At 45.2% G+C, this 15,551-nt stretch overlaps 1 protein-coding gene and 1 long non-coding RNA gene across 3 annotated transcripts in view; one reads left to right on the top strand and one right to left on the bottom strand.

Moving 5' to 3' along the window:
- The window catches only part of LOC110518266 (zinc finger protein 407), a 203,265-nt gene that overhangs the window by 55,793 nt on the left and 131,921 nt on the right, over positions 1-15,551 (bottom strand). For both annotated transcript variants that reach the window (XM_036973835.2, XM_036973836.2), the window contains exons 5-7: positions 14,253-14,419; positions 7,015-7,098; positions 5,504-5,624 (exon numbers count right to left, since the gene is read on the bottom strand). In XM_036973835.2, the coding sequence (XP_036829730.2) occupies positions 5,504-5,624; positions 7,015-7,098; positions 14,253-14,419 (372 nt within the window). The remainder of the gene's footprint in view (positions 1-5,503; positions 5,625-7,014; positions 7,099-14,252; positions 14,420-15,551) is intronic.
- Positions 3,927-15,551, top strand: part of LOC149984548 (uncharacterized) — a 257,558-nt gene continuing 245,933 nt past the window's right edge. Inside the window, exons 1-2 of the long non-coding RNA XR_016494629.1 lie at positions 3,927-4,032; positions 4,401-4,462. This is a non-coding gene — a long non-coding RNA (uncharacterized LOC149984548). The remainder of the gene's footprint in view (positions 4,033-4,400; positions 4,463-15,551) is intronic.

Raw genomic sequence — 15,551 nt, 5'->3', positions numbered from 1 at the left:
TTTCAAAACGGAGCTCAAGTAAAAGTAACACACACACCGACATAACCCCAACCAACAGATACAACGGTTACCACATTATGTAAGCACGTGCAGTGCAGGAGACGCGACACTTTCATTCGCACGCACGCACACACACACACACACACAGCATCATGCGTGATGGATGAGGCACTCGTGCTTGGTCTCGGGCTGACATTCCCGGACAGCATAATATGCAATCCCTTCTCCCTTATCACCTTGGCTGGGACAATAAAGGCTCACGGGTACCATAGCTCACGCCAGGCAAGGGTAGAATTTGCTTTCACTTTTTGCCGAGACACCTCCCTCCATCAAGGGTCTTAGCAGTCCTGCCCCCCCGGCTCCATTTGCTTTACGGGACTTCATAATATAAAGATGTCCTCAGAACTATGCAAAGGACCCGCCCCTTTCTGTGTTTTACACATAAACACATCAAAACACCTGCTGGTGAGTGGTAAAAACGTCCCTCCATGAAGCCAGTTGCGTCGGGTAGGGTCAAATGTGAGGTGTTCTCCTTAGAGGTCCAGGAATGGGACAAGCTCTTTTTCACCGTGCCTTTCGCTGTAGACGTGTCTATCTGTACTCAGTGCAGTAACCGCTTCATTAAGACCCTGGGACAGTGGGTGAGGATTGCCCACAGGGATGTAACTACCCTCCACCTAATGCTAAAACCCATACAGGATAGGCCTCCTCCTTTTTACAGACCGAGACTCCACAACCGAATAACATCAACATCGCAAATGAAGTAAATAACATTTTCAGTAACTTGACAAATCATGGTGTATGGCCGGCCTACAGTGAGTAACGCACACAAACAGGAGCAATAAATACCACCCAGCAAGTAACTATCTGACATTTTCAATTCAGAATTTTCCTCGGCCACTTAAAAGTTATTTCAAAACTTCGCTTCAGATAGAGAAGTCCTCGGTCACCGTCGGGAAAATAATAGGAATAATCATAAATCGTTAACAAAAAACAAAACAAAAAAAAAACATAATATAATTTATATTCAAGACAAATGAACTGATTTCTTATTCCAGGCCAGTGGAATAAATGCATCCATTCAGAGTCAGATATGAAAAGGTTCTAAAGAACAGTGTGAGGGTGGGATCCCGGGGGAGCGCTTCTATCTCTCAGATATGGTAATGGCGTAATTGTCATATTAAAACAACATCGTGTGCGTTTAGGAGTCAGCAGGTGTCAGGCTAAAAGAAAGGCCCACACAGTCCTCCGACGATGGCCAATATTAATTAGTCCAACGGCCGCCTTTCAACTCTCTCCACGTCCGTGAGCAGCGACATGGGAATCAACCCCGCTGCCGAGATATCGTCGTGATTCGCTCCGTCTTTTTATTCTTTTTCTAAAACATTTCCATATCTTCTTCGTCGACGACTGCATTGGTAATGAGGCTAGTAATTGAGGCTGTTCGTTAGCGGTGGATTTAAAATGTGCGTCTTTGTGTTTCAAGAATGGCGGTAGGCATCTGCGACGGCAAAGAGACGGCCTAGACATCATTAACGCTCATCCACGCCTTGCTCTCCGCCTCTCCTAACACTTCACAGGGTCACCGGCCCCGCGACTCCCACCGCCAGCCGTGAGGCGGGCCTCGAAAGTTAGCGCTACCTCGAATTAGCTCAAAGTAGCTCTTTTCGCAGGCAGATCGAAAACGTGCATTCAGAGGATGCTGATATAAAGTATTAAAGGGAGGATATCAATTATGCCAGTCATGATGCCTTAGTAGCTATAATGAGTGTCTATTCATTGAGAACAATAGTCATAATGTGGTATGGCATGAGGTTTTGACCTGCAAAATGAGGTACACTGTATATCATTGTAAGATATCCTTTGAGAATGTATATTTTTTTATTTGACCTTTATTTAACTAGGCAAGTCAGTTAAGAACAAATTCTTATTTTCAACAACGGCCTAGGAACAGTGGCCTAGGAACTGCCTTGTTTTGGGGCAGAACAACAGATTTGTACCTTGTCGGCTCTGGGATTTGAACTTGCAACCTTTCGGTTACTAGTCCAACGCTCTAACCACTAGGCTACCCTGCCGCCCAGTTATCCCTCTGAAATATGATTGTTAATCATATCTGACAGTAATTCCCTTCATCTTCCAGCCATAATTGTTTGAACTTTCAATAATACAATACAAAATGTTATATTTCACATTCATTTGAGGACAAGGTAAAGAAGTTGCATTGAGGATTTCATAGATGTCAGCGACACATCTACTATTTTATACCAATATAAGATTACACAATATATACTGAACAAAAATATAAACACAACATGTCAAGTGTTGGTTTCATGAGCCGAAATCAATGTTCCCTGAAATGATCCATACACACAAAAAGCGTATTTCTCTCAAATGTCGTGCACACATTTCTTTACATCCCTGTTAGTGAGCATTTCTCCTTTGCCCTGACAGGTGTGGCATATCAAGAAGCTGATTTAACAGCATGATTATTACATAGGTGTACCTTGCGCGGGGGACAATAAACAATAAAAGGCCACTGTGCAGTTCTCACACAACTGATATTTATGTCTGTAATAAATGTATTTTTGGGGAAAAACTCCTTCTAATTGGCTGGGCCTGGCTCCCCAGTCGGTGGGCCTACGCCCTCCGAGGCCCACCCATCTCTGCGCCCCTGTCTAGTCATGTAAAATCCATACATTAGAGCCTAATTTATTTATTTCAAATGACAGATTTCCTTTTATGAACTGTCACTCAGTAGCATTTTTAAAAATGTTGCATGTTGCGTTTATATTTTTTGTCCAGTATAGCAAATGTATTACGATATAATTATAAACATAATAAAATGACAAGTTGTAAGCGTTATAATGGTATATCAAATTCTATATATCATGACGACATGACGACGGTTTCCTGTTCACGGTCAAATGTTGACAGTGTCTTGACTAGCACATCCTTATTTGTGTGAAGTCATTGAACAATTGAGACATTGAGCCATTGGAGGTTTACAAATGTATCCAGGGTGGAAGATTCGGAGCACAGAGTTAGGCCCCTCGTGACTACCTGGTGCCCGTGTTCAATTCCTCCGACACACACGAGGAGCCCAGCAGGGGTTGCGAGCTGCTACCCTCTCCAGCCCCTCCCTCTGCCCTCCGTACCCACGGGGGCCAAAACAAAAATGTTAATTGGTCTTCTAATTTACTGTTTCATTTGCCACAATCTGTAACGATCATTTGGTATCAGCTAGAGGAGCAGTTGATCCGGTTCCCTCTGTCGCCTCCCCACAGTGCTTTTAACCTGTTAGAGCTCTAGGGGCGCTATTTCATTTTTGGATAAAAAACGTTCCCGTTTTAAGCGCGATATTTTGTCACGAAAAGATGCTCGACTATGCATATTCTTGACAGTTTTGGAAAGAAAACACTCTGAAGTTTCAGAATCTGCAAAGATTTTGTCTGTAAGTGCCCCAGAACTCATTCTACAGGCGAAACCAAGATGATGCATCACCCAGGAATTAGCAGAATTTCTGAAGCTCTGTTTTCCATTCTCTCCTTATATGGCTGTGATTGCGCAACGAATGAGCCTACACTTTCTGTCGTTCGCCCAAGGTCTTAGCAGCATTGTGACGTATTTGTAGGCATATCATTGGAAGATTGACCATAAGAGACTACATTTTCCAAGTGTCCGCCTGGTGTCCTGCGTCGAATTCGGTGCGCAATTGCCAGCTGCTTCTACTTTACCATTTGATTCAGGGGAGAAAGCATGTGTCCAAGAACGATGTATCAATGAAGAGATATGTGAAAAACACCTTGATGATTGATTCTAAACAACGTTTGCCATGTTTTCAGTCGATATTATGGAGTTAATTTGGAAAAAAGTTCGCGTTTTGAGGACTGAATTTTCGGATTTTTTTTGGTAGCCAAATGTGATGAATAAAACGGAGCTATTTCTAATACACAAGGAATCTTTTTGGAAAAACTGAGCATCTGCTATCTAACTGAGAGTATCCTCATTGAAAACATCAGAAGTTCTTCAAAGGTAAATGATTTTATTTGAAGGCTTTTATGTTTTTGTTAATGTTGCGTGCTGGATGCTAACGCTAATGCTAACGCTAAATGCTAACGCGAAATGCTAACGCTAGCTAGCTACTTTTACACAAATTATTGTTTTCCTATGGTTGAGAAGCATATTTTGAAAATCTGAGATGACAGTGTTGTTTACAAAAGGCTAAGCTTGAGAGATGGCATATTTATTTCATTTAATTTGCGATTTTCATAAATAGTTAACGTTGTGTTATGCTAATGAGCTTGCTGATAGATTTACACAATCCTGGATACAGGGGTTTTTTCATAGCTAAACGTGACGCAGAAAACGGAGCGATTTGTCCTAAACAAATAATCTTTCAGGAAAAACTGAACATTTGCTATCTGAGAGTCTCCTCATTGAAAACATCTGAAGTTCTTCAAAGGTAAATTATTTTATTTGAATGCTTTTCTGTTTTTTTGTGTAAATGTTGCCAGCTGAATGCTAATGCTAAATGCTACGTTAGCCATCAATACTGTTACACAAATGCTTGTTTTGCAATGGTTGAGAAGCATATTTTGAAAATCTGAGATGACAGTGTTGTTAACAAAAGGCTAAGCTTGAGAGCTAGCATATTTATTTCATTTCATTTGCGATTTTCATGAATAGTTAACGTTGCGTTATGGTAATGAGCTTGAGTCTGTATTCACGATCCCGGATCCGGGATGGGGAGATCAGAAAGGTTAAACGTCAACTACTACCCTTCCCTTGATAAACAGGATGTGAATTGAGTGCAAAATGCGTATAAATAAGTGAAATATGATATAACACCTCACATGCTAAACCATTGCCTTCCTACAGAAGACAAGCTTCACCATGGTAGAGTAACTTGTGGCCAAAGTGTTTCTGAACTATGTTAAAGAACAAAGAATGGCAATTGGTATTGTGGTCCCGTTAATGTTTAAGGGTATTTCTCCCTCTGATGTTCCTAAAGATATTAACCGAGATTGGAACATCCCACCTTTATTTTAGTATCTGAATAATACATTCCCAATCCCAACAGCCTCGCATATCCTTATAGAGCCAACCACAACAAACAGCCTGTCCATGTCATTTTAGTTCCTCTAAAACCGACGCCGGGAGCCTTCCTTTCACACTTCCACCACACCTGAGAGGGGGAGGAAGAGGACAAAGAGGAGGAAGAGAAAGCGAGATGGAGGAGTGCAACGTTGCCAAAAGTTTTCCCAATTTCACCGACAATTTCCTGTGTAATTACTGATGGTCTGTGATGGTGTTTTAATGACAGAGACCTGCCAGCGGCTGGTGGCTGTAGCCTGCTGATGATGGCAGAGTGATGAGATGATGAAGCCTGTGGGAGATCCGACCTGTGTGTGTGCGTGCGTGTGTGATTAAACCCACAGTCCTCCTGCCCATCAACCCCTGTCATCTGTCCATCCATGCGCGGGCGAGCCCAATGAGCCGGTACCTGTAGTCGCACCAGGGGCATTGGTAGGGCTTCTCCCCTGTGTGCACGCGCTTGTGGCGGGTCAAGTGGGACTGGGTGGTGGAGGCGAAGCCGCACAGCTGACACTTGAAGGGCCGTTCTCCTGGGGGGACAGACAGAGAGAAAGACAGGGACGATGAGGGAAGGGAGGACAGGAAGACGGACAGAGAGAAATGCAGAATCACTGTCCGTCTCAAGTGGAATCTCAGTCTAACACAGGCATTTACGTTTAACATATGAATCATTTAGCAGACGCTCTTGCCCAGAGCGACTTACATTAGTCCATGCATCTTAACATGGCTAGATGAGACAACAACATATCACAATCATAGCCCCTAAACAAAATCGTTATTAGCAAAGTCAGTGCTAGTGGGAAAGTAGTTGAAATCGTTCAAATACATTTGAGCAGTCGCAATTTTGCGACTATTCCAATAATTCAGTTGTGTCAGGAAAGCTCAGTCAAGGCCACCTAAAGCAGCGATTGTCAGCGGGTCACGGGTGTCTGAGCAACAAAAAAATATATATTCTTTATGGGGAAAAAAGTCCACTCTGAACTTAAACGACTTAAGCCAGGTAGGAAGTGTGTAGAACTTATAATGAACCATTTTCTTTGTTGCTGTAATTGAATCTCTGAAATGTTCTTCTTCAATCACAGTATTTTCAACATAGAGCCATTAGCAGCGTAATCTTTGGTTGATTTTGTGGTCTCAAACCAGTGAATTTATTAACATTCTTCATCAGGAATATGGGAGAATTGTGATGAAAGAACGGGGAATGTTGTTCCCTTATCATATATTTGCTACATTTACTAACAACATAGCATAAAAAAATTGTTTTACAGATATTGTATGCGATTATTTTCCGCGATGCGAATATTGGGTCGCAACTGAGACAACTTGGGTTCAATTTGGGTCCCGAGGCAAAACCAGTTGAGACCCGGTCATCTAAAGCATTTGAAAGGACTTCAACTCCTATTTGAACCCAGGCCTGATCTGAAAAAGAGACATTGACTGATGCCACCTGTAGTCTGGACAGTGTGTCCGACAATAGATTGCCGAGATGTATTTATTGGAATTGAAACCTGACAACAGGGGACAAGAGAGGACAAAAAGTAAGAGTGTTGGGTAAATGCAAATGACTGTCAAAATGCGACAGCAAAAGAAATCTAAATTATGAATATCTAAATGAATATTTATAACGGGATGCTTGATCCTTGGGCGCCTGCCAGACGAACGGTTAACAGGATTTGTTTCACTTTCCCAATTTCCAAAAAGCACTTGTTATTGACGGCATATCTGAAAAATGCAATTTTCCTAAGAAATAGAATGACATGGTGAAATGATAACCTAAATTAAAAAATCTCAGATTCAGTCATCCATACTGCTACACATGTCTATCACTGACAGCAACATGTCAGACTGTGTGTGTGTGTGTGTGTCTGTGTGTGTATGTCAGATGCTGGATGTGTGCAGCTCTAGCGTCGAGTGGCTCACCTGTGTGTTGCCGGCGATGCTTGGTGAGGGCGTGTCGCGTGCCACCCGCAAAACCACAGAGATCGCACAGGAAGGACTTTTCTCCTGTAGGGGGCGGGAATGAGTGGGGGGGGGACGACATTACAGAGTCAACAGAGGAAGAAGGAGTAGGGACAACATCATCAACACAGAGAGAGAGTGTTCATTAACAGATGAAAGCGGAGGGAAAAGTCACAGATCACTAGTGCATATCCATCAAGGCTCTCACAGTTAACTAATTCCTCCTATCAAATGTATCCGTGTAAATATGTCAAAAGGAACAGAAATTGCCAGTGTGGTTTATTGACTGTGATAAAATCTGAAAAGCACCGCTGAACATAATTACATACTTGTCAGAGCCATAAAAATTAGCTTTATTATCAATGGGATGGTTTTGTACAACTTCATTTCTGTCCGATGCCTTCCAGATGGGGCTGAGCTGATCACTCCAGCGGGTTTTTTACTGCGCAGTGTGCCTCTCCTCTCTCCCTGCATCTGGCTCTGTCATTAACAGCCTGATATCTCTCTCTCTCTCTCTCTCAGCACAGACACGCTTCGCAACAGACAACAAAACGTTTCACAACAGACAACAAAACGTTTCGTCCAGTTCAGAATGTACATCCTCTTTTATTACTTCAAAATGTTTCCTCTCTACTGAACAGGACCCAGGTGATGGTCCATACCCAGTATAACAGATGTTTAAAACGGTGTTGGTTGTTTGGTCCTCATTTCAAAGAGGTCTTCTCACAAAACTGACTGTCCAGACCGAACCTAATATGTTACGGATATGGAAAGGGGAGACTTTCCTTTTCGAAGGTGTTGGTTGTTGAATTGCAATTAATTGCAAAGTCCCTCTTTGCATTGCAAATGAACTGAATCCCCCAAAAAACATTTCCACTGCATTTCAGCCCTGCCACAAAAGGACTAGCTGACATCATGTCAGTGATTCTCTCATTAACACAGGTGTGAGTGTTGACAAGGACAAGGCTGGAGATCACTCTGTCAGGCTGATTGAGTTCGAATAACAGACTGGAAGCTTCAAAAGGAGGGTGGTGCTTGGAATCATTGTTCTTCCTCTGTCAATCATGGTCACCTGCAAGGAAAAACGTGCCGTCATCATTGCTTTGCGCAAAAAGGGCTTCACAGGCAAGGATATTGCTGCCAGTAAGATTGCACCTAAATCAACCATTTATCGGATCATCAAGAACTTCAAGGAGAGCGGATCAATTGTTGTGAAGAAGGCTTCAGGGCGTCCAAGAAAGTACAGCAAATGCCAGGACCGTCTCCTAAAGTTGATTCAGCTGCGGGATCGGGGCACCACCAGTACAGAGCTGGCTCAGGAATGGCAGCAGGCAGCTGTGGGTGCATCTGCACGCCTGGTGGCCTGGTGTCAAGAAGGGCAGCAAAGAAGCCACTCTCCAGGAAAAACCTCATATTCTGCAAAAGGTACAGGGATTGGACTGCTGAGGACTGGGGTAAAGTCCTTTTCTCTGATGAATCCCCTTTCCGATTGTTTGGGGCATCTGAAAAAAAGCTTGTCAGGAGAAGACAAGGTGAGCGCTACCATCAGTCCTGTGTCATGCCAACAATAAAGCAACCTGAGACCATTCATGTGTGGGGTTGCTTCTCAGCCTAGGGAGTGGTCTCACTCACATCCTCCGAAAGCAACTTCTCCCAACCATCCAGGAACAGTTTGGTGACAAATAATGCTTTTTCCAGCATGATGGAGCACCTCGCCATAAGGCAAAAGTGATAACTAAGTGGCTCGGGGAACAAAACATCGATATTTTGGGTCCATGGCCAGGAAACTCCCCAGACCTTAATCCCATTGAGAACTTATGGTCAATCCTCAAGAGGCGGGTGGACAAACAAAAACCCACAAATTCTGACAAACTCCAACCATTGATTATGCAAGAATGGGCTGCCATCAGTCAGGATGTGGCCCAGAAGTTAATTGACAGCATGCCAGGGCAGAATGCAGAGGTCTTGAAAAAGAAGGGTCAATACTGCAAATATGTATTCTGCATCAACTTCATGTAATTGTCAATAAAAGCCTTTGACACTTATGAAATGCTTGTAATTATACTTCAGTATTCCATAGTAACATCTGACAAAAATATCTAAAGACACTGAAGCAGCAAACTTTGTGAAAATTAATATTTGTGTCATTCTCAAAACTTCTGCCACGACTGTACTAATGAATGTGTTTTTCAATGTGTTTTTACGGGCTTTCGCAGTAAATGCCAAATTCAATGTTTTAGCAAATCATTTTTGTACATATTTATATATATTTTTTTAGACCTACAGGGATCCTAAATTTAACATTTTATGACCATCTTAAAACAATTCCTTATGTTAGGCGACAGGTAGCCTAGCGGTTAGAGCGTTGGGCCCAGTAACCAAAAGTTTGCTGGTTCAAATACCCGAGCCGTCAAACTAAAAAAATCTGTCGGTGTGTCCTTGAGCAAGGCACTTAACCCTAATTTGCTCCAGGGGCACCGTACTACTATGTGATATAACATCATCTTTTTTAGCTTAGACCTACAGGTGTTAATACAGCGATATATATATATAACAGAGGCTTAGTATGGTGCTGTGTCTCAGTGCCAGCCTGTTGTTGCCCATTGTTAATTACGCCAGCTCCACTCAGCAGGGAAGAACTCTGATTAGTGTGCAGAGCTCTGGCCTGTCTGCCTGCAGGACAGAAGGCACATGCTGTAGCTACCCACACGAAAAAAATACTACAGTTTACTATAGAATACTACAGTACTTACTATAGAGTTCAGTAGTAAACTATATACTGTAGAATGCTATACTACACACTGTAGTAGCCCTCGATCATGTGTAGTAATTACTATATAATGTTGCGGTATACTGCAGAATACTATAGTAAATTCTGCAGTATTATCCGCAACAACAACACAAAACACTGTAGTATATACTACAGTAATGTCCGCAAAATATACATTTCTCATGTGGGTACAGTAGCACACACACAGGCATGCACACATGCAGACAGACACACACACGGACACTTGCTGCACGTGCACGCTAGCGCGAAGCCATGCACACGCAAGCACACACACACACACACACACACATTATCACTGTCACTTAACTGCTAGTCTCAATCCCAAAGTTTGAACTTCCACTGTGCATTGATAATGCATCGAGGCGGCAACTTCATGCAGAGGGAAAGTAGTGTTTTTCACTTCGGATAACAGCTTTTATTGAATCCACAGAGAGAGAGGAGCCTCGTATTACCCGTATTACACCCATTTAAACCCACTCGACTGTGAGGAGTGTTCTAACGCAGTGCCACTTAAGATGAGAAAACCACCAGTCTTAAATAGGTACTTTTCCCCTTAGCTATAGAGGATTCCTATTTGTTCATTCTGGAATGATTGAAATCTTTGGGCTTTTAAATTGCCCTTCTTCCTCTCTTTCTCCTTGTCGGCATTGAAACCTTCAGGGCAACATTAGGGGAATGTTAGGGGGAACGTTTGCAGTCTGTTAGGGGAGCGTTAGGTCTGCCTCCTCCTCAGTTCCGATCAGAGAAATAGCCCCCTCTTTCCCTTCTCCCCATCACCCCCCGATTCCACGCGTCGCCCTTCCATCACTCATTATGCCCCCATGCTACAAGAACCCACCACGACAAAATCCATAACCATCGATTCCCGCGCCCAGTCGCCACAATTATTATTTTAGTGGAAATGCTGGCGATAAATTACGTGTGCTTTTCATCTGCCGTTCGATGGTGGTGAGCACTCTGAGGACCGAGGGGAGGATGGCGTGGGTGGGGGACCGGGCAGTGACGGGGCCCTGTCAACACCAGGGGATCCAGCGGGCTGTGAGACTGAGCACAGGGCCCGTACACATACACACACAAACACAACTCGCTCACGGAGACACACAGATCAGACAAACACACAGTCGTAAAAACGCAACCCAGATTACACCCAGTCACTCACAGACACACACACACACACACACACACACAGTGGCCAGTTAAATCTCTCACAGAACTTTGCGCCATTTTCAACAGGTCTATTAATACTATTCTTACTCGTCTGGCACTTCCTCTACCCCTAACAAAATAAATCCACTTATTGCTAAGACCTGCTAAAAAAGTACTTTGAAGTCAAAATATACCACCTCTATTTGCACCTGCGCGAGTGTGTGTGTGTGTGTGTTTTGAATCACATACACTGCTACGGTTTATTATCTATCCTGTTGCCTAGTCACGTTATTCCTAGTTACATGTACTGTACATATTACCTCGGACCCCTGCACATCAACCCGATACTGATGCCCCGTGTATACAGCCAAGTTATCGTTACTCATGGTGGATTTATTATGACTTTTATTATGAAGTGTTATTACTTATTTCTCTATTTTCTCGCTCTCTACATTGTTGTTGGCAAATGCCCGTAAGTAAGCATTTCATTTTTAGCCTACACCTGTTGTTTACGAAGCGTTTGACATATCACATTTGATTTGATTTGATATGTGTGTCTGGGTGCTGTGTTTTAAATAACCCTGGAGGAGTCTGCATGCAGCTATAATTGCCTCCCTCATTAGTTATGTTTTAGCAGGGTTGCGGTTGGGAGGGCAATTAATTTTACCGCTTAATTTTTGACACAGAATCCGCCCGCTGTATTGATGTGCTCGCCATTTTTGGGCCTCATTTCTCAGGGAAATTAATTGACAAAAGTGCGAAGATTTATCAGCATATCGCCAGATTAAGCGACAAACTGAGGCAATGAGGAAATCAATTGTGGCCCTGTCGCAGCAAACGGCACTGCCGGGTCCCTCTGCGGAAGAGCTGGGGAAAAGGCTGGGGCGGGTTGGGACATGTCTGATTTATTTATTTATTTGAGACGCTCATTCATCAGCCGTTACAAATTACCCTGGCGGCTGACGCTACCTCCCCTCCTCCTAACCCCCTCCTCCTCCTCTTCCTCCTCAACTCAGACATTGGGGGGTGTGAGGAGAGTGATTAACATAGAAAACACACAAATCAGCCCCAGAACAATGAATCCAGTTGGGGACATGATTGCAGGCCCAGGAGTGGGAGGTGTTCACACACAGAGGAAAAGCAGGAAGTCCCTCAAGACGGCTGCTCACGTCACAGTCCCAGTCAGAGAAATGGTGGCAGCACACGTGTGTTTTATAGAGACTCATTGTCTCTCATCACAACGGAAAATATTCAAATGCAAACAGGACTGAGAACATACACTATTTAAAATACAGAATTCCATTTCATGATTAGTGCTGTCGCATATCTCAAACACTGTTCGGCACAACATAAAAGTGCAGCTACCACCTTGAAATTGTTGCGCTACATTATCTTGTTGCGCGACATTCTCTTGGGCATCGATGCTGACACACACTCAAACGCAGGCACGCGCTACTTTCCTGAACACCCCCCACCAGTGGTCCGATCTGTCCTCATCCCGCCTGCTACACACACAACCCACCCCAGACAAGTAACAGAGATCTCCAGCTATATGTCACCGAGAATGATTGGCTCAACTTTTAGTTTCCTACATATTTTATTAGTATTGCAGCTGACCCTTGTGAAGGAGCCCATTTACAACGCTCAAACAGATCACACACGCCGATCATATTTTAGAGTACGTCAACCCGCCAGTGTGCTGGAATGGGATTGCAATGATACGCCAATGTCTGCCTCTGTCACCCCCCTGTTCCCCATCCCCATCTGCCCATTAATAGAAGTGTTGCATCATGGAGCTGTAAATTGAGTTAGCTTTCTGGGTGTCACTAATCAGGGCCTCAGTCGTCCCTCTCTCTCTCTTTCTCTCTCTCTCTCTCCCTACCCCTCTCCCTCCCTCTCTCTCCCTCTCTCTTTCTCCCTACCCCTCTCTCTCTCTCTCTCTCTCTCCCTGCCCCTCTCTCTCTCTCCCTACCCCCCTCTCTTTCTCCCTATCCCCCTCTCTCTCTCTCCCCACCCCTCTCCTTCCCTCTCTCCCTACCCCTCTCTCTCTCTCTCCCTCTCTCTCTCCCTCACTCTCTCTTTCTCCCTCCCTCTCTCCCTACCCCTCTCTCTCCCTACCCCTCTCTCTCCCTACCTCCCTCTCTCTCTCCCTACCGCTCTCTCTCTCCCTATCTCTCTCTCTCTCTCCCTACCCCTCTCTCCCTACCACTCTCTCTCTCTCCCTACCACTCTCTCTCTCTCCCTACCGCTCTCGCTCTCTCCCTACCGCTCTCGCTCTCTCCCTACCCCTCTCTCTCTCTCCCTACCCATCTCTCTCTCTCTCCCTACCGCTCTCGCTCTCTCCCTACCGCTCTCGCTCTCTCCCTACCGCTCTCGCTCTCTCCCTACCGCTCTCTCCCTACCGCTCTCTCTCGCTCCCTACCACTCTCTCTCTCTCCCTACCACTCTCTCTCTCTCCCTACCGCTCTCTCTCTCTCCCTACTCTCTCCCTACCGCTCTCTCTCTCTCCCTACCGCTCTCGCTCTCTCCCTACCCCTCTCTCTCTCTCCCTACCCCTCTCTCTCTCTCCCTACCACTCTCTCTCTCTCCCTACCACTCTCTCTCTCTCTCCCTACCACTCTCTCTCTCTCCCTACCACTCTCTCTCTCTCACTACCGCTCTCTCTCTCTCCCTACCACTCTCTCTCTCTCCCTACCACTCTCTCTCTCTCCCTACCACTCTCACTCTCTCCCTACCCCTCTCGCTCTCTCCCTACCCCTCCCTGTTGCAGCAAGTGACACCTAGGCGCTTGGAGCAGAGTGACGGTCGGGCCCCGGCTGACGGCGAGTGACGGTTCTCGGGGAAACAAATGAAAATAAAAAAGGTCTAATTATGTCGGTGGCGCCTTGCCACTGCGAGAGGCCCGCGTGACGGATGGACCGTTCTCCTGCTGGCGCTCACTCAGCCTGTCATACCGAGACCAGCCCCCCGTGCCTGCCGTCCTGCCTTCTGCTCGCTTTAGTCATTGACTTTAAAAGGGAGTCAAGGAGTAGGTTGACTGACAGATTGACACCTAAAGCAAACAGTCTGGCCACACCAAACAGGCACTTTGTTCATTTCTGACTGATTCTTACTCTCAGTATATATGTAGTGTAGGTAGGCATCCTGAAGGTGTGTCTCACCTGTGTGGACATGTAGTCATTCACTGCATGTATTGATATTGGTGTGTGTGTACAGTACAGTACAGTAGACAATGTGTGTGTGGGGGGGTGTTGCATCTCACCTGTGTGTGTCCTGTAGTGGTCTTTCATGGCAGACAGGGTGAGGAAGGCGTAGTGGCAGGATGGCCAGGCACACTTATGGGGCTTGTCCCCCGTATGCAGCTTCATGTGGTTGTTCAGAGCCCACTTCTCACTGAACGACCGGTCGCAAAGATCACACTCAAACTTCCTACGAGGGAGGGAGGGAGGGAGGGAGGGAGGGAGGGAGGGAGGGAGGGAGGGAGGGAGGGAGGGAGGGAGGGAGGGAGGGAAAAAAAGAAGAGAGAGTTATTTAGTCCCAAAGCTGAGGTAAAAGGTAGAAACCCAAGACTGTAAAGTAGGGAAGGGAGGAAGTAGGAGCACACACACACACAGAGATTGCTGGGGCTCCTGGCGTGTCATGTCTGTATAAGCAGGCATTGATTTTTCTGTCCAGGCCTGCCACCTCCACCATTTATTCTCTGCTTTGCACCAGGGCCCAGAGGACTGGAGAAATTCTGTTACAGTCCACACACACACACACACACACACACACACACACACAACGGGCCAGTGGGGAGAGTAGAGTTGCCCTGTACAGGGGTCTCCCACCACTTAGCCAGGGCCAACAGGAATACTGTAGGCTAAATGAAAAGCTAGATCAGACTTGACCTCCTACCTGGCTATATGCCTCTAACTCCTCTTCTCCATTATTCCTCATCTTTCTTCCACGCCCATCTCTTAAAACCCAGTTTCCCTTTCTCACAAGCCATCTCTCCCTTGTATCTCTCGTTCCCTCTGTTCCTCCGCCCGAAGTGCCAGTCTTTGTGCGATGACATGAAGCACAGTTGATGGGAAAGAGCTCTTCTCCACAGAGGCCAACGGTGCATTACATAGGCCTATATACTTCCAGGTCAGAGTTGGGTGCTCAGTCCCAGATTCATAGTTGTCTAATTAAGCTACAAGCCACACACATTAGTTAAAACAATAGAATACCACCCGGTCAAATTCATCTTTAGGCCACCACTAGAATTTTGCCTAGCTGGAGAATGAAAAATGTGTGTGCCATAAACTAGTGAAGTCCGATTTTCGGGAGCATTTGTCTTGTGCCGAGACTCGTGAGAGCGTGTTATTTTAGCGAGGAGGGCGTCTTTTAAGGTCCGATTGTGTTGTTTAATGCCTCTGGTATCTGTTTCATAGCACGCCATGTTGACACTCACCTGAACAAATAATTACTTCTAGCAGCGTGGAGCATGTGTCACAAATCAATAATTCAAACTCATACGTTTTCCTTGTGGAGAGAGAGAGAGGGGGGGGTAGAAAGGGGGAGAAGGAATGGGGAG

The sequence above is a fragment of the Oncorhynchus mykiss genome, chromosome 3, assembly GCF_057628025.1.
Source record: "Oncorhynchus mykiss isolate SJ-2025 chromosome 3, ASM5762802v1, whole genome shotgun sequence".
In the NCBI taxonomy this organism is placed as follows: Eukaryota; Metazoa; Chordata; class Actinopteri; order Salmoniformes; family Salmonidae; genus Oncorhynchus; species Oncorhynchus mykiss.
This window is presented reverse-complemented; position numbering and strand designations above follow the sequence as displayed.